The following is a 20,301-nucleotide window of genomic DNA, read 5'->3' on the forward strand; positions in this document are numbered from 1 at the left end:
TCATGAGGTGCAGGAATATGTGGGACTAGGCTCAAAGGTGTGCAGGAGCTCATCTAGAGCTCTTATGTCGAGCGAACAAGACAGGTCAAACAATAGGTTTGACCCCACTGGATGAACCTGTGAATGAGCAAAATGGAGAAAATGTCAAAATGTAGAAAATAGAAAACAACAAACTTGTATAAGGGACTAGATACGGTGCTTCTCTTTGTGACAGCTTACAGTTCCCACATCGCTGTTACTAAAGAAACAGAGCCCAAAGTCACCATGAATTAAACTTTTAATTATCTGTGGTTATAACACTGCTGGTACTATGAAATAGCAGCACATAACTTCTAAAAAAAACAAACAAGTAATAACATATTAAATGTACAGATCACTGAAGGGTTGGCTGAGACAATAAGTATTTTCACTTTAATAGAAATGATGTCCCACAAAATGGAAAAAATAAGTGCTTTCTTTATGTGTTTACAAATGATACATTACTACTAACTGAACCTTTATTCAAAGCTGGCCTAGATTATATATACTGAATATTTTCTGTATGGATGGTGGTGGCTGGGGCACAAGACATGAGAACAAAATTCATTATTTTCATCTCATTCTATTCTTATATCATTAACTGTATGGTTAATAACATTACATCCATTTCCAGCATCGCATCTAGTACGGCCACTGGATGAAACATTTTCCAAAAGAAATAATTAATTCAGGAGGTCAGTTCCAACTCAAAGATTTTACATGTTCACTAAGGACCCTGACATACAGGATCTGCAGTGGTTGATGGGAAAACCAATTAGTCAAAGATAACTTGGATTTGTGGCTTTCAAAACTCAAGTTACATAATGTATCTGTTTTTGGCACTAAAACACAAAAAATATAAACAATTCATGTTTTTGAACAAAATTCCATTGAAATATTCATAAACCTTTCCAATGATAACGCAGGTTTGGAGGGGATTAAAATATTTAGTCAGGGATAAAGTCTCTTAAAGCTGAGCAATGCTGTCCTTTGTGCCATCAAACTGTTCAAAGTGCATGCATGGTGATAAAGATTTGGTCACAAGCATGGGAAGTATTTCAACAGTAAAGGAACTTCAAGCCACTTCCTGAAAACGTTTACATTTTGAATAGAAGGCATTTTGAGACAATAAACAACATGAAAACAAAATTGTTACATAACATTAGGTGATGAATAATGATCACAAGAACTCTCTTGTTATAATTATTATTAAGAAGTACAGGATATTTAGCATGAACAACAATATCCACAGTGGCTGAACAAAGAAAAAAAATCTGCAGTCCCATTCAAACTTTATCGCAGCAAAGTCTTTTTAAACAATGCAACAACAGGTTAGCACCAAAGAGAAAAAGTAGAGTAACAGTAACATGGCTTGGACTCTTAAAAAGTCCATCCTAAATGAAAAGTAAAAATAAAATAAAAACTAGACTTGCAAGCAAGTGTACAGGGGTCCACGCACCCAAAGAAAATTATTTAAAATGAACAATGCTTTCTGAAATACTTCCCATGTACTAGGAGGGTTTTTATTTTTAAAACTTAAACAACACAGATTGTTCTTTCAAAAGGCATCTGATGGAGGGCCATGAAGGGTAAAGCACACTACAGTAAATTTTTTTTCTTTGTCAGATTAACAGATTAAAGGGTACTCCGCATTGAAAGTTTCAAATCAAGACAAAAGATGAATTAATGGTCGTCTTTTAGTGAACTGTAACATGCACAACAGATGGGAAACCAAAATACATTCATAAATGCATAAAAAGTTGTAAAAATTACACAAAAATGGTGTTATAACATCACAAACAAATGACTGAAAACCATCCATAACCATACACCACAATAGTAGATACAAAATGCCGAGTACATAAACATTAGGCTACATGCTATCGGTTAAATATTCTGCTAGACAAAAACAGGTCTGTCTTTGAAGAACAGAAAAGAAAAGCACCCACCCTCCATGTTAAATGCTTTTGTATGTTAGCTTTTCTTCAACAGAGTTGGCTGTCACTCGTGTCTTGGCCATCAATATTAAACCTCTCAGATTATCTATTATTGTAACATAAGTGATAAGTCACCTGCAATCCATTAATTTCCTCACCAATATGTTGACGGTCACATTTACTGTTGTTTTTGATCGGCCATTTCTCTGCTTTCTTTGTTCGGGGAACTATGATCCTGCATGAAATGCCTAAAACTGATAAAAAAAAACAGACGTCTTCATGAAAAGCTAGTAAGCGGATCGAGTAGGTCTATTTTTTTTGTCCAACTACAATAAAAATGTATTACTGCATTTCTAAGACTACAGGAATACATCTGAAAAACTACATAGATTGGCTTCACACACTGCTGGAGTAACATTTTAACTGCATGTAATCAAATTAAGTATTTAGATTTCTTTGTTTTGTGTTTCTTGGAAACTGGGTGCTGAGAGCATTAAAAGACGTACATCGTGCGGTAGGCCAGCTGGCTGATGCTGTTTTCCAGTCTCCTGGTTTGTGTGTTAAGTATGGAGATGGCCCCAGGAGGTAAATACCTTAGCTTAGCATAAAGACAGGAAGAAGGGAAAAACAGCTAGCCTGGCTATTTTAAAAGCTCAAAAATACACCTACCAACGTCTCTAAAGCTCACAAACTGTATCTTGTTTGTTTAATTCTACACATATAGAATGTAAAAACAACAATTTATGGTTTTAAGGGGAGAGAAAAAACAGCCAGGTGCATTGAGGCTGCCAAGCAAATGTGCTATACGTCATGGATGCTATGCGCAGAAGTACTAGGTGGATGGATGACCTGTTCTGTACTTAACAAGAGTGGTATTGATCTGCTACCCTTGTAACTGCGCTGGGTCACTGCACACACGCAAACAGATCCTCTCATTTTACTACTGCCAGCAGACTTGGCTCTAGTATGGCAACTTGATGCCAGCCATGAACGAAGTTGCATTCGCTGTAATGTTCAAAAAATTTGATCTAGTCAAAACTTCACTGATGGAAATATGGTACAGGAAGAGACACGGTGAGGGAAATCCAGGCCAGGGAGATTTTACCAGAAGACTGACACATCCGACATTATTTAGCCTCAGAAAAGGCCAATCAGTTGTAGCAAAAGAGATGGTAAGTATGAAATTCATATCATACTTAAGAGGCACAAAATCTTTTCAAAGAGAGAGAAAGAAAGAAAGAAAGAGAGAGAGAGAGAACACGACTAGACAAGTCTAACAAAATATTATACTGTAGCATCTTCTCTAAAGGTTACAGTAACTTCTTCCCTTCAAGGTAAACATGAAAAACAAGAAGGTTTATCAAACTTTTTAAAAGAATAAGACACATTTAAAGTTGGTTAAAAGAATCTGTTACAGATAAACACACAGATAAACAGTATACTACATTTCTGAAAGCTATACAATGACAACCATCTCAAGAAACAGCCTCTAAACCAGAAGTATACAGTCTCGTATCCACGCTGACACTGTCGTCGTCTAAATACTTTCACAACTTCCAAAAAATTACAGGTTGTAGCTCTGCCATAAGCTGCCTTCTCTCCTGTTTGTTTTCCTCTAATAAAGCAGAGACGGACACTCGACGGTGTCTTTTTCTACCTCTGTTAAGTTGAGCTCTGATGCATGACAAGCGTTAAGGAAAGTGTCATGTTTAGTAGCGTATTTAGGGTCTTTTTAAGTGCTCCTCTGTCGCTTTACAGCATCAGGGTGGGGCTCCATTATTCCCGGCCGTTTCAGATTCCACTGGTCAATCTGTCTTTGCCTGTCCTGCTGCTCCACCTCTGATTCGCTGGATGAGCTGCCAGTATTACTGCTGCTACTGCTGCTACCGCCACCGCTACCGAAAGCAAAGCAATCCTTCCGCTTCCCATCGGCCTTTCCCCTCTCCCCTCCTTTCTCCGCCTTCTCTCTCCTTTTCTCCTCCGTCATCCCGCTGTTGTCCTCTTCAGGTTTGTCAACATCAGCCATTTCCATCCCGATCGGGGCCTGCTCCGGTCCCGGCACAGCTTCTCTCCGGTCCATGTCCACCCACAGCGGTCCGGGAGGAGGCTCTAGAGGGGTGTACTGGAGCATCGGCTGCTGGAGCTGGGTGTCCACCTGTGGAGGGAGGTTCTGGTGCTCTGGGTGGAGGAACTGGGTTTGGTGCTGGAGGTGGTGCAGTGGTTGCAGAGGGTGCTGCAGGGGCTGGTGCTGGAGCTGATGCTGCTGTTGATGGTTGTGGTGGTGGTGGTGGTGGTGGTGGTGCTGATGCTGCTGATGATGCTGGAGGTGATTATGGTGGTACTGATCCACGGTCTGTTTCTCTACATCGTGGACAAACTCCTTGGGCTGGTTTTTCAGGAACTTCTCAAACTTCTTGGAGGCCTTTTTGTTTGTCACAAACCAGTCCTGTTGACAGAGGAGGAGCGAAAACACAAGACAGGTTCAACACAAGTTAGGAGGCGAACTCTTCAAAGAGGTTTTGAGCGTTTAATTAAATGGCATCTGCATACAATAATGCAGACAGAGCAGCCATTCATTGTAATAAAAAAAAGGTGAAAAGATACTTGTGAACTATGTCAGTACCTGTGAATGGACAGAGTTGATGTGGTACTTCACTCCACTTTCAGAGTTAAACTCTTTATTGCAAATCAGACATCGGTATTTTCCAGCCTCAAAGTCACCCTGAAATTAGATCAAAGGAAACAAAAGATCCATGAAATTATCATCAGTTATTTTGCAACAATCAATTTTTTTGTATGAAGGACCAGAATGTTATTTGATTTGATGAATTAAATTAAGTCTTTAAAATCATGTATTCAATCTTGTATCTATACCATAGTGAAAAAAACCTTTTACATTTACAAAAGGAATTCTCCGTGCTTTATTAGGGAAAACAGCAGGTAGCACGGTATTCTGCCCCTAATCCCAATAAGCACGATTTTTTTGTACGTTCAATAGACAATAGCATATTTTATTTCAGAGATGGAGAAAAAAGTTGACATACTCTTGTGCAGAGTCCCAGGTGAGCTTTCAGTCCAGACACACTGGTGTAGGTGCAGCCACAACCCTGAGGAAGACACAAATGAGGTCACATTATAGGTCCTGCACTTCAGAGAAAAAAATATGTATTTTATTAAAACACTTAATCAGATTCTGTGGTTTAAAAATGTCTAACGATTAAGGAAATACAAATTTTACCAATACCAAATATAAAGTACCAAACCCACCCTGGTTGTTTGACCACTTATGAAAAGCAAAGTGCTCATTATGTGGGTGTAACACTTGACACCCACCTTTCTTTTGAAAATCAAGTGGCTCTAGTAGTGCAACGTTGCTTTCTTCAGCCGAGGGCCAAATTAAATCATGGAATTGTTGAGTTACAGGGATTCAACTTGTCTATGAATCATCACAACTGAAAAAGTCAGGTTAATAATCCATCACACTGACAGATTCGGCGGTTTAAAAATGGATTGACAAAAGGAAAACATCCAATCATAAAAGAAACTTTACAAAAACCATATATGAAGGACCAAACCTGAAATAAATTTATAAAGATGCATACATTTATAAATAAATAGAGCAAATTTATCAATTCCACTTATTACAAGATTATATTCCTCACCTTAACTAATTTTATACCTTATTATACATTCAGTCTAGAGTAATGGAAATTTATCCTTTAGTGAGTTCAATCCAGACCGCTTTTAAGGGTGTTATTCTTTGCAAAGGGTCAGATAAACATACAGAGTGCAAACAGTCTGCAGAAGGTAAGACCAAGAGCCAGTGAAGAAACAGGTGACTTTATACTGTAAGTGTGTTACGCAGCTGTCTTAGGGAGGCAGGGAGTAGAACCAACTATCCTGAGATGAAGGCATTTCCATCACACTAGTCACCCTGTTTCATCAAGGCTGCACACACAGCAGTGATCATAACCAGACAGGAAATAAATAAATGCATAAACAAATAAATAAAACTGTGCCAATTCTTACTTAAAGCATAACCCTAGCTATAACTATTAGTGCAGTGTTTCCTACCTGGTTGGGACACTGGACTTTCCTCTGCAGCTTCACCTCATTCTTCCACTTCCTCAGCACCTCTTGGCTGAAGGCAGGCAGGCCTGGCCGTGCGTATTTCAACTGAGAAGGCCAGCATGAACAAGAGGAGATCAATGAATGTGTGAAAGCCAACTTAGGAACACTTACATTTTCATTATATACTAGCATAAAGGGGAACTACTTCATGTGTCTCTTCTGCCTTCGAAACTGTATTAAATACGTTTACCAACTTCTTTCAGCTCCTCAATCAACCCACATTCGTACCAGTTTGTGAAAAAAAAAAAAGAAATTTAAGAATAAATAATATACACACAAAAAAAACCCCTCATATCATGCAAAGTGATAAATACATTTTCAGACAAACTGAATCTTCTCTTGCCTTTTTGTCATCTGGCACCAGGTCTGACTGAAACTTCCTCTTGGGCCAGTCTTTGGGCAGCTCATTGTTGGCAATCTCAGCCAGGTGGAAGTTTGCCACCTGGGCCGATGCTCGCTGCACCCTGCCGCTGGCCGTCCGCTCTGGGTTGGCCTCCCTCTGAGCCTTCTGGGCCTCGTCTTCCTCACTCTTCTGGGGCGTCTGGGTAACAGGAGGGGAAATATTTTAAGAGGGTGTTATCACACCCGCCAACTAAACTAAACTAGGCTGTGGTTAATTATCAACTTAACCAGCGGCAGCAATGATATAGCAATCTTTTTTAATAGCAGGAGAATCGCGTCTCACTCTCTCTTGCAGTGCCGCCGCACCAGGGTGCGCGTGTCAAATAAGACATCCAGAATTTTGTCGAACGAGAATGTAAAAGTTGAATGTGTCACAGGGTAGCCACAGTCCCTCAGACCTGTAGACCGTCAGCCTCCCGCCTGCTTTTAACCTGATGTTGTGATCTCTGTCATCACACGCGACTGGTCGCACGCACACACACAGATCAACACAGCGTTCAGTCAGGGCGTGAGTGTGCGTGGCCAAGCAGTGTGGAGAAACAATGCACAGGAGAACAAGACAAAGAGAAAAGGCAGAGCTGGGAGGGAGAAAGGCAAGGGCCAAGTGCTGGTAAATGGGGTCAAATTACAGATAACTTCATGATTTAGGGACATGGTGTTACTACTAGCAGGGCTGCCCTCATATCACAGCCACCTTTCCAGAGTCAATTTTATTTTTTAATAAAAGTAGTCCTGTAGGAAAGCAGGAGATGAGTTTGTATGAGAATAATCTGGTAAATAAAGACCTGTATACTTGTTTCAGGTGGACATATCTCCAGTTACTCAGAGCTACCACAGCTTCATGATGATAAACATAAATCCAGTCAGACCTCTGAGGAAATGCAGATGCAAAACAATCCAAAGTGCCCAAAAATGATATAGGCCTATATAAAATTATAATCCTGTTGCCTTAATTTATTCTTTGCTCTTTGTTTCTAATGTAGAAAATTGTTCTACTCTGTATTACAGGATTTACTGCTGTTAAAATAGTGTTTCTAATGACTTTTTTTCAGTTTAGTATTTATCTTTTCAATTAATCTTTGACACCCATGCAGCACCTTTAGTATATACAATGAGAAGCTACTCTTTTATGTGTTTATCTTAATAGGGCAATAATATTCTAAGTTCACTGTTTCACGTCACATTTCACTATTACATGTATTTAAAAACAAATGCGCTTTACACACAACCTTATCAGAGCTAATGATAATATTTGTACATTTTAGCACGCCAATTTAAGCATGCCATTGTCAACTTTAATCATATAAAACATAATTTTTCCGACAACAAAAATGTGGCTAGTGAAAATGCTGCGTGGCTAGTAACTCTGGAAAACCAAAAAAGTTAATGTCAAGCCCTGTGTGTTATACAGCTTCATACCATCAAGTTTAAAACTAGGTTTGGATGCAACAGATTTAAATATATTATGATTTAATCCAGTGCAACCCAGTCAACATAAATTCATTATGATGCCCTTGAATGTGAAACATGTTGACTTTATTTGTGTATTTAATACGCTAACTAAACTTTTTTGGTCTGAATCATCTGAATTAGCACATGGAATAAAACACTTGACTCACAGGAGCATGCTCTGATTTCAGGTGGTACTCCAGACCGGCCTTGGACTTGTATGTTTTCCCACAGTGAGAGCAATTCAGCAGCATCTTCTCCAGCTCAGACTCCTCCTTCCCACACTTCTTCATGTGGTACACGTAGCCCATGATGCTAGTGAAGGCGGCATTACAGCCCTGAAAAGAGAAAAAATAAAACTGTTTACCATGGGATCATCAGAGATCTTTTCATGTATTATTTTAAATAATCGCCTATCCTAAATGAGTAAGATTTTTCAGTTTACCTCTTTAGAGCATTTTAATTTGCCCAGTCTCTTCAGGATTTTACGCAGTTTGTCTTTGATTACTCGATCATCCAGGTCCTTGGCATCATCAGCTGAGGGCTAAAACCAGATGAAAAGAGGCAGCTTAAATCTGTGTCAACCTAACGCTCAAACTCCACTTAGTGTGTTTTGATTGTCAGTGTCCACTTTTTGAAGACACTATTATACAAATGAATAAGATAAACGGCAAAGAAACACCTGTACTTCAATGAAAGCTTTGTTTACCTGCACAATTCCTCACAATTACACAGCAAAAGAACTGCTGCAAACTGTGCGTCTGAGTTAGATCTAAATAGTTAAATGGATTAAAAATGGACGAAGGTAGGCACAACAGTGCTGAAATGTCTTACCAGATGGCTGTGGTCAGCCATGATGTGATACTTCATCCCCGTTGAAGACTTCAGCTGTTTCCCACAGTGTTGACAGGTAAAGGGTTGCTGCACAAAATGTAATAAAGTTAAGTCATACGTGCTGATTTGTACAGTGTAGTTTATAAACCAAGGACTTTAAATACCACATCACATGGAGGTAATATGATGGTAACATGATGGTTAGAAATGAATCTCTGTATAAGCTACTTGCCTTTCAGAGGTGTTTGTCCTCTCTAGATAACACCAGATTGTGTTTCTGGTGATTACTATACTTTACTACTATACTGTATGAGTAAGAGCTTTGTCAGACAATATAGTATAAAGGCTTTTTAAATTAGACTAACTTAGTGTTCAAACACTGAGTGCTCACCAGTCTGCAGTTCTCCATGTGTTTCTTCAGGCCATCCACGGTCTTCCTGCTCACACTTTTACACTTCGGACAGGTGACTCTGCCTTTGGCCACAATCTGGAGTTGCCAACGCTCCTCTTGACTTCCTGGTGGATGTAAACAAATAAAGATTGTATTTTATTTTACAAAGTGGAAATGTTTAATACTGAGGTGCAGTCCATCTGCAGCCCTTTTGTTTTCTGACATGATGTCCTTATATTACTAATAAATATTTCTGAATCTGTTTTCTTCACTTTTCTATGCAGGATTGATTAGAGAAAACTAAAACCAGATTTATTCATTTTTTTTGTACCTGAGAGGAGTAATTTTAGTTGACAGTTGTGGGGATGGGTAACAGAAAGTGAACAGGTTTTCCTACTCAAACATAACATACAGTGGTTGGCAGCTGCTCCTCAGGTCAGCCTGTCTCACCTGGAGGGTAGGTAGGAGGCTCCTTCTTGGTGGAGGGGACGAGGGGTTTCTGCTCCTCGCTGGGTTGGGCAGTCGAGGCCTCACCAACACTGGCTGCATCTGAACCTGAAATATTTACATTAGATGAAAATATTTACTAAGATTTAGATCATACCTATATTTTACTGCTTTTTCTGTTGCTGTTTTGTCATTTCTTAAAATTCCCTATCTTCATGTAAGAAAAACCCTGAGCAATGTGTTTGGACTGGAATAGAAAAAACAACTGTTGCGTCTCTGGTAGCATCCAAACGATCAAACCCCTTCAAAGGGATTGTGCTCATTATACAGTACATCAAGAGATTACTACACTCCAATTATGTTCCTCCTGTACAAATAGTCATATGTTAGTCTTCACAGAATGCTACTAAAACATTACTGCTAAACTAACTGCTAATACGAAGTTAATTTCATCTCAATAGTACGAAATATGATTCATGTTTGCGGGTTCATAATATGATCAGTTAAATTGACAAAATAATGGTGCTATAACTGAAATATTATTAAAAAATGTCCTCTACAGACCACAATAATCTATAATATACATATGGCCTATCAGAAGCTCTATCCAAACATTTATGTGCCTTCTAATGCTGCTGCCAAACACAGAAACAAGTCAACCCACTTTGTATTTTTTCCTTTTACTTTGCATCAATTTCAACATAACATTTTTATTGTGGAAAGAAAAGAATCTGAAGACAGGACAACCTATTAAAATCAGAGGAGGTGGTAACTTACAAGAGTCTCTGCCCTCTGGTGGCTGTGGGAAGTTACTAACAGGTGGGCTGCGCTCCATCTCCACTCTCTGGACTTTCTTCATGTTCAAGTCTTCAAAGTAACAAGCGCAGAACAAAGTCAATCCAAAACCACAAAAACAAAAAATATCTTCACTCTACATTCTGTACAAACACAGTTTTCTCTTTTACAGTACACAAATGATTGCATGCAAGAACAACCCAAAACACTCACACATATATTAGGGAATTTAAATATTTAAATACTATTACATACTATTGATATACATACATAAGGTATCAGAACAGGCCACTTTGTAATATTTTAAAGTAGAGGAGCTGTTGCAGTCAGCGAATCAGGGTCCAGTTTTATGAGGACTTTTGTATTCATTTAATTTTATAATTCAGTGTTATCTTGCAAAATGTCATGTAAAATATAATTCCTTAATGTATTTTACAACAATATTGCAAAAAAAGGGGAGGCAGACCAAAAGCGGTGGCGGTGAGTTTACATACAAAGTCAATGCAAAGACGCGTAGAGCCGCTATTTCCTGACGGGCGACGCAAAGGTGACGCAAAGGCCTTCGCGTAAGTTGAAAATTTCCAACTCGGGCAAATTTTCACGGGTTCTGATCGCCTTCTTGTGTTGTGTGTGAACACTTGCAGCAAATGTACTCACGCGAGGCAAGCGTCGTGAGGATTAAATTCGCGTTTGGTCGGAAAGCACCATTACTCTATGTTGAAGCCACAATTGTCAACTGTCAGGATAATGTGTATGAGAACGTACCAGGTCTCCAGACATGGCCTCTGTCTCTGCTCGTGTTGCTCCAGCCTTGGTCTTGACCTCGGCCAGTTCCCCACGCCTGCTCTGGCCCTGAGGAGGCCCTGTCTCTGACTGAATCCCTGCCTGCGTTCCAGACCTGATCCTGGCCTCGGTCTCTGCCAGCTGCCCAGCCCTGCTCAGGACCTCTGTCTCTGCCCGTCATCCAGGCCTGGTCTGGACCGGTATGGGCCCTGTCCCTGCCTGGAATCCAAGTCTGGTCTTGACTAGAGTGTCCCGCTCGGTCTCTGCCAGAGTTCCAGACCTGCTCCTGCGGCCGTTCTCTACCCGGCGCCCAGGCGTCGGGGCCTCTGTCCCTGCTGGAGCTCCAGCTCTGGTCCTGAGGCTGGGGCTGTTCCCTGCTGACCTCGGGGCCTTGAGGCCACACATCCTTCCCCACCAGTCTCGGAGGCAGCCTTGCAGTGGGTGGAGCCATGGACGCTGGATCTGCCCCATTCGCAAGGCCAACTGATGACATCACAGAGCAGCTGGTGGTTGGGTAATCTACTGTTCCTATGGAAACACTCTGCAGGTCCTCATACCTGATAAAAAACAACATCCTTTACTTTATTTCACAAATAAAAGTTATTTAACTGGATAACTTATGATTTAACAGTGAGCTTTGTTGTGAACTATTGTTGCCCTTTCTAAATAACAGTCTTGCGTGGTCAGGGTTGTGGATGGGATGCAGTCCCAAAAATATTTATTGTGCAACTGATCTAGAGGTGGTGTCTTCAGAGAGACATGTTTATTACTAGCATTATTACTACCAGTTTGAAAACCACTTGGCGAATAATGTGTGCAGCAAATGTCTGTTTTAGGACATCAGAGGAACAAACATGATTCCACAAGCATCAGACAACCAATGACAGCTTGACTGGCTGAGTCAAAGCTTGGAGATGAATGGCTGACAACGTGGGTAGTGTATGATCATGGTCCAACTGAAGGATGCTGTTGTATTTTTAATTTCATTAAGCAGTGATCTATCTTGTTCAGGTGAACTGATTTCACTTAATGCCACAACAGGATCTACATGTGAAGGGGCTGAAAAAATTTTCAAAGAAGCCACCCATGGAGATAGTCTGTTCAATTTAACTGAAAATTAGTTTATTTATCTACACCCCGGTTGACTTTCCAACAAAAATAAATCAAAGTGGATCAACACATGATTTCAATTACTTCTTTGAAGGGCTGCAGTCGGAAAACTGTTTACTCTCCGCCATCTAACTTTTCAAAGGCCATATCGCACACCTACTTAAGGGCCACCCATGAGCGCCCTAGTGACGCAGAATCCAGGAGGAGTAGGACCGTAAAACAAAGAAAACAAATTTCGTCTTATTCCATAAATCAAAATAGGAAAAACTAACTCGAAATATCCCATCTCAATTGATGCTCATATTAACTTATATTAAGTACAAAATAATTTACTGTCAGCCACTGGAACAAAATATGGTTTGGCTTTGCCCAAACAGGTAACGTCATCTGTACCGTCATATGCATTATGTAGTAAAGTGAAGTTTAACGAATAACAAAGGAAGGGTTGTATCATGCAATGAGCTCTGTGAGCTGAACTGGCAGCTTCACACTGACTGACTGACACTGAACATAGCTCAACTTTGACCACACGTTGTAACTATGTTAAAACAGTCCATGAAATGGTCATTTCCTAAAAGGAGCTCTGTGTGTTGCATTGTAATAAAAATGTACTACTCATTGTGCCTCTTTTACCTCTTTCTGTTTGTGTACCCTTGATATCTTACAATTGAAGTCAAATTATTGACTTTTATTCATCATCACATGTTGTTTCTATGTTAACTTGTTGGATTAGATGTTGTCAATCCAAAAATGTATAATTTATGTTACATTTTAAGCTTCTTACACCTGAACCAAATCATACTAGCCACAGCATACACATTCTGTTTACATCCTCATGAACGTCGAATGAAGCAGGCAGCTGTGTAATAAATGCTGACATTTAATATTCAAGGGCAGACTGCGTATTTTTGGTTCCATTAACAGTATTGCGTTAGTTGTGCAGCTACACAACAGTTACATCTGCTACATGCCAGGTTTAAGAGTCCACTTACAATATAGACTATAAGATGTAACCTGGTTTAATTTGGTGATACAACTTAAGATTGTTATAAAAAGTAGCTGACACAACCTGCTGCAGAGATACAAAAGGTGCTAAAAGGGTTAAAGATGTCACAGCTAGTGACTTCAGTTTCCAAGGTACCTGACATTTTGAAAAATATAATAACGCGCACTTTTGTGTTTATTAATGTCAAGAGATTCATTCATTATCGTACTGAGTGAATATGCAGTGCCTGTTGTGCAATTTGTCATGCAGATCTACAATCTATAAAGCAACAGATCTCTTACCTTTTTCTACCATACGTTCTTTTCATCTTTAGAGCATCTTGGGCTTCAGACTCGTCATTCTAAAACATTTAAGTACAGAAATGTGAAGATGAGATCCAACAGCGTGCATAAAGTTAACAGATTCTGAGTATTAGCAGACGGAAATGGACAACCACATTCAGACACTTCTAATTAGCAGCATTTTCCCCTTTAACTTCTTGATAGTTTGCTTAAATACAACATCATCACAAAAACAACAGGATGCGTGTTCTGTGCATACCGTACGAGTTCATTCTCACCTTGGGATATCCAGATGGATTTAATTCACAGGTTCTTTCTGGCATTCGCTGAACAACTGTTGAAGAGGTGAAATTTAACTTGGTTCAAAATCAGAGGTGAAAGCACCTAATTTTCACAGCTAAAATGCCCACAAAGTCAGCTGTATCCTTCTCATAATGACTTGAATAAATAGTTTTTCTTTACCTGGACATGGCACTCCACTTTTAGGTTGTGACTGGACAGACTTTCTCTTTCTTGGCATATACAAAGGTGACATATCCCCTCCAATGTGTGCAGGGTCCATTCTAGGAGTGCCAACACCCTGTAGAAATCACCACTGAAAACAAAGAAGAGAGAACATCAAAAGATGTGTGGTGGAAAAACATGAAGGACACATTCTGGGTCGCATTTTTATCATTTCTTTTAAAAATGCTTCCACTAGTTTACATAATTCATAATAATTTACATTTCTATGTTTGTGACAGGTGCGTGATAAAACTCATGATAGTGTTCTGATTTATCAAACAACACAATTGAAGTGGAGGCCGAGCAGAGGCAGATTTTACTACAAAGCCAGTCAGAGAAGAATGTTTTCTATCAAGTGATACAAATAATCAACAAGTATTGATTACTTGTCTGTATTTCTTTAACTCAGTGTTAATAATTCTGAATTTTCCATTTCAGTCCACCATATAGACAACAGATAAAAGTTTTGTCTTGCCAGTAATTCTTTATTCTAAGATAAAATGTGGGCCTACTTGCAGTTATTAGTTTTTCATTACTTTATTTTATGCTATTTATTTAGATATCTCCCCCAAACTACTGTATCTCATTTGCATACCTTAACTAATTTCATTTCTTGTTTTGTCATCAGCATACAAGCCAGTGGTGGACAGTAAGTACATTTACTCAAGTACTGTTCAAATTATTAGTATTAATATTTGAGTATTTTCTTTTCATGACACTTTCTACTTCCACTACATCTCAGAGGGAAATGTTGTCCTTTTTACTTCATCACTTATCTGACAGCTTAAGTTACTAGTTACTTTACAAAGTAAGATTGTTTACACACAAATGCTTGTTTTGACAGGCCAAAGCCTCAAAATGATGTTAAAAATATATTAAAATAAACAAAAGGAAAAGCAGCCAATCCTCATATTTGTGAAGGTGGAACCATGAAATGTTTTTACTTACAAAAAAAGACAAACTAATAAAATTGTGAACAATTAAATTTCTGTCAGTCAACAAATGTACTGTAATTGCATAAACTGTTGGGTAGTTAATAACAAAACATCAAAAATGTTTGTGTGTGTGTGTGTGAATATCTTATTTTGTTAAGTAACTACAAGAGCGTCACTTTGTGTTAAAAAGTGGTGGGGACATAGAGGCTCCAATCGGGGGTATGAAGAGACACTTAGCTCACGAGACATCACAATGTGCAAGATTAGGTTCATGAGAAGGAGACGAAAATATCTTTAATCAGTGTTTTAAAGATATCCTCAATGCCGAGATCTATGAGTCTGAGGGGACCACCCCCAGTAAATTTTGATCTTTAAATACTTAATTTCATCCATTCTGGTGAAACTTTCTGCACCAATTTAAGGTGGAAATGTTTTCATTTATGTAAAAGGAAACACCAAATTCCGACATTACAAAATATATAAATATAAATATATAATATATATAAATATAATAAAATATAAGTCAGTGCAGCTATCAGGCATTCTGTGTTGCTTTCAGATCTGTTTCTCCTGCAGATCTTTTCTCATGTAATATCATCCCTGCTGAGGCAACACATATGCAGGCATGATTTAGTTGTCCCTCCTCTAGTGTCATGTTCACAGGGAGAGAACAGAAAACTTGGCCAAAAAGAAACTGTATCAAGAAGTTGTTAAAGTTACTGATTGGTGCATGCATGTTTTGGAGTCATTTCATAATCAGTAGCTTGTTTGTTTTCAGCTCAAGTTACTTTTTTTGGACAATGCACATTTGTTTCTTCTATATTTTAATTGCATTGCATGTTTTCTTAATGGTTAAATAAACCTTTCTATAGGAATTTTCATTTGTTATTTAACCGCAACAAGTTATATTTCAGAACATTTTTTTAAACAAATTATGCTTTAAAAAAGTGGTGGGGACTTGTCCCCAGCGTCCTCAGTGTAAATGACACCTATGCTGTTATATATGTACTTAAGTAAAAAGGACAATTTCTCTCATCTGAGATCTAAAAAAAATGAAAATATTCAAGTAAAGTACAAATACCTCAAAGTACTTGAGTAAACATACTTAACGTTAGTTACTGTCCACCACTTGGCAAAAGACTGAAAAACAAGATTTCTCTGTAGCATCATGAAGGTCTTGGTAGAACATTTGGCTGCAACAAGGTTCTTTAAAGTACTAAGCAACAAAAATGAGTTCTGCTAACATGTAGCGTGCGCTTCACTGTTTCCCGCTGTCCCGTTATGTTTACAGTATGTGGTGTTGTATTTCCATCATGCTCGTGTGTGTGTGTTTGTTTCAGTGTGGATTTGCCCCCCTCGCATGTCACGTTGAAGGCCACTACTGTCTGCTGGTTTCACGGTCGAAAAAACCTGGCCAGAGCTTTTAAATGACGACATAAAACTATTAAAATACAGGTAAAGTGTGTGCTGTCTGTTTTTCTCTCGGTCCAGTAAACCACCCATAAAAACCAGCCATACCAAGACTGAGGCAAAGAGACCTGAAACCACCATCATTGTGAGTGTGTGTGTGTGTGTGTGGATAAAAAAAAAAATAAAATTGTGCTTTTGACGACGACGTGCAAGAAAACACGAAAACTGCAGCAAAGGCAGAGCAAGTGTTGGCGAGCAAACAAGCCGTTTTTCCTCCTCTTGGCGGATGCACCGTTAACCTGTCCCATCTACCTTTCATTGTTTCTTAACGGAGGAAGAAATGCAAAAGAGCCTACCGTCCTACGGCTCACTCCCTCTGCAAAGGACGCTTAGCCTCCATGTCTTCGAGCCTGGCCTCCTCTGTCGCCTTTCCCCCGGCAGTGATACCGCCAGGAAGGCTAACATCGAGGAAGGCCCGATCCGGGTGTTAAAAACTCTGGGACAAAACCTTTACCTCTGACAGCGTCTAAATATGAACCAGTACACACACGTACACCGGCATAATTGACCACACTGTATCTGTATCGTCGTCAGCGGAACGCCCTCCTGCTGGAGAACAAATAAGACCCGCATCTGCCGCTGCCTTCCCGTGCTGTCGGAAATACCGCAGCTCAGTCATTTATATACAGTGTGATTTGACCTAGTCCAGTGCAAACGTTTTGGGAAGTACAGTTGTTTAAAATAAACTTTTTCTAGATGATAAAATTATTCACTAATGCCTTTGCAACTTCAGGGAGGGGTGGAACAACACCAATCCCACCAATTAGAGATAAGATACGATTTAGGTGATCATTTCAGTATTCACCTACTTCCTCTCCGATCAGGCATGGAGGTTATCAAGTCTGGAAATAGGTACATTCACAATATATAGAAAAAAAAACAGATTTTGAAGAAAAAAAGTAAATTTTTTGACCAATACTATTTTTTTTTAGCATCTATACTATTACACATAATATTGTTTGACCTATATTAAATTGAAATGTAGTTTCTTAGGCAACATGTGATGCATTTTTTCCTTTCTAATGTCAAACCACTATGCTAATACAGCTAGCTAAACATTGGCTTACAGGGGTGGGGTCTTTAAAAAGTGTTACAACCATCCACGATACATAAAACTAGGGACTTTCATGATTTTAATATTGCCCTTTGCTGCATATCGGTGAGTATCAGCCCACTTCAAGCACTGACTGTGCATCTGATTAAGAATATACACACACTGACACACACAGACACACACTTCTTAGACCTAAGGATGTACAGAGATGTTCTTTAATTAAGTACATTTTAGTAGTATTTCTTAAGTGTACTTTTAAGTAAGTTTATTCTATAGTTACAGTGAGAGAGAAACATTGTTCTTTTATACCTGTTTTTGAAGCATATCCTATAGTGTAGCATCTATTTTTTTTCTTCTTTTGTCTCATTGTTACAACTTACCCCAGTATTGGGGTAAATTGTAACAGGGGAACTCAATGAGTCTGACATCAACTCACGAGGTCTGTGAAATTCTTGTAGGTGATTGAATTGGTCCCATTTGCAGTGAACTAATGTGGGTACTTTGTATAAAAGTTTGAGAACTCTAGCTAAAAACTTGAGTGAGTTATAGTTGCTGAAGCAAAAAGTGTTACAACCAAACCCGGTCTCCCCTATTTGTATAGGGCTGGGCAATAAAACACTAATTATAAATGTTGTGATTTCATTTTCCTCAATAACAATATAACAAATGTTTAATAAATGTTTGATTCAATTCATTTAACTAATTAGCACTTCATTTTTCTATTAAGATGTTTAATTTGTTGAGGGAAAGGGACTGACTCATGCATATTTGTTGAGAATTTTCTTTTCGTCATAATTGTTTTAAATGTTCTACCTCGGATTTGTTAAGTGAGCCACTGTTTGGCATCAAGTGTTTGTCATGTTCTGACCATAAAGAATAGTTTAAAACCATAATAAACCATATGGTTTCTTCACTCAGGAGCAAAAATCAGCCTTTAAACTTGAAAAAAATTGAGTTTGACATTTATTTTGATTATTATAGATATTGAATGATATGAAATTCTTTATCGTGATAACATTTTTGATCATATTGCCCAGCCCTACTCGTACTTTACTTGAGAATTTCTATTTTATACTTCCACTCCTCTACATGTTCCAGCAGTCGTTCTCAAAGTGAGAGGGGCGAAACACCACTTCAAAGGAGTCATGGATGTTGAGCAGAGCTGAAGTTGCATGAATATCATTAATGTGGTGACATAAACAAAAGTGCTCTGATGCTAACAATGTTATTTTGCTAACCTGAATCTTGTTTATTTAAATCACCTGTATTGTTAATGATTGATCAAATAAACTACTTTTGTCTTCTAAGGAGGGCCTGCATTTGAGGAAGAAAATTTACTTTTTATTCTACTACATTTATCTTACAGCTATAGTATAGATCAATAGGTTACAAACAAAACATTTGATCACCTTCTAAAATATGATGCATTGTTACAGATTAAACTGCCCAACAGTTTAGAAAGTACTTACAAGTTGCTCCACCTTAACCAGCTGCAGTAGTAACATGCTTCTTCCCATTTTATACATCACTAATAATAATCCAATAATATAATATATCATACTAAAGTGCCCTCTGGGGATCAATAAAGTTGTATCTTTACACATAATATGACATTCTGCTTGAGTACTTTTACCATTGGTACTTCATGTAGTCTATATTTCTTGATAAAACATGTTTACACGTAACATTTTAAATGCAGGACTTCTACTTGTAATGAGTATTTTTATATCGTTGTATTTCTACTTTTACGCAAGTAAATGAGCCAAGTACTTATTCCACCACTGTTTAGAGATAAGTTAAAAAGAAGCCATTAAAAAAAAGTCCAAATTTCCAGGTTGTGAAAAATTCCTTAGGCTTTTCAGAGGTTAAGTGGTCAAATGATCCAATCAGTCAAGGTTTTTATTTCACAGTGTTGCGAAGTCTGAAGTCGTTCTTATTGATACCTTTTAACTGATCTGTAAAGCTTTAGTAACTTATTTATCATGTCACCATTTATAAAGCCATTACTTGTGATTTATAAAGCCTTTAAGGAAGATATCTAATTAGAGAGTGGTTGCCTACTAAATGGGATTGTTGCCACTCACTTGTCACAAAATGTGCATAAACTTTCTATAAAATTGTAGCTAAAAAGACTAAATGAGTGAGGCCAGTCCCAACCCAGAAAACCTCTACTATCTGTGCTCAGTGGATAATTATGACACCAAACCACCTGAGAAGAAGTATTAAGATTTGACACCATAGATACTGCCTCACACCTACCATGACAACAAATCTGAAATCACCTGTTAGCTTGTCACTCAAGTGAGGCAGTGGAGACACTGCAAAATGACTGAACAATATTTACACTACAACATAGTTTATGTAGGATTACGCTATGTGGGTTGCATTTAAATTGTTACAGTATACATGTTCATTCTAATTTGTGTGTCTGTGCTGGAAAATTATATAGCTGCAATTTGATTAAACACAAATTCATTTCGGTATCAGTATCTGCCTCAAAACTAGATTTGACAAAAGGGACCATTTTCCCCAAACATCAGGTAATAAAGGAGGACAAGGGTTAATATCCTTTGTGCTTTAACTAGCCCTAGTCACTGTGGAAAATACCAAGCAGAGACGGCTTTAGCTCAGACGAACTGGGCCGAACAATGTGGTGACTGCAACATGGGAAGTATGACTTTCTCTTATCACTTCTCAGTTGTGTCATTATGAACCATGAACGCATAGCATTTAATTCCAACCAAACACAGAAGG

General features: G+C 38.5%; 1 protein-coding gene across 1 annotated transcript; it reads right to left on the reverse strand.

Annotated features, from left to right (window-relative positions):
• Positions 1-259: 259 nt before the first annotated feature.
• On the reverse strand, positions 260-17,063 carry znf512 (zinc finger protein 512). Its single transcript, XM_038726964.1, has 16 exons — positions 16,790-17,063; positions 14,047-14,179; positions 13,863-13,918; positions 13,585-13,643; positions 11,170-11,744; positions 10,387-10,476; positions 9,613-9,717; positions 9,163-9,287; positions 8,772-8,858; positions 8,383-8,481; positions 8,108-8,275; positions 6,430-6,627; positions 6,030-6,131; positions 5,000-5,062; positions 4,579-4,677; positions 260-4,401 (listed from the first exon to the last, which is right to left on the reverse strand). The coding sequence occupies exons 2-16, from the start codon at positions 14,144-14,146 to the stop codon at positions 3,688-3,690; spliced, it is 2,640 nt and encodes an 879-aa protein (XP_038582892.1). The 5' UTR covers positions 14,147-14,179; positions 16,790-17,063; the 3' UTR covers positions 260-3,687.
• Positions 17,064-20,301: the final 3,238 nt, after the last annotated feature.

This window comes from Micropterus salmoides, unplaced genomic scaffold, assembly GCF_014851395.1.
Source record: "Micropterus salmoides isolate LMB-PRFRI ecotype aquatic unplaced genomic scaffold, ASM1485139v1 Ms_hic_scaffold_18, whole genome shotgun sequence".
Taxonomy (NCBI): domain Eukaryota; kingdom Metazoa; phylum Chordata; class Actinopteri; order Centrarchiformes; family Centrarchidae; genus Micropterus; species Micropterus salmoides.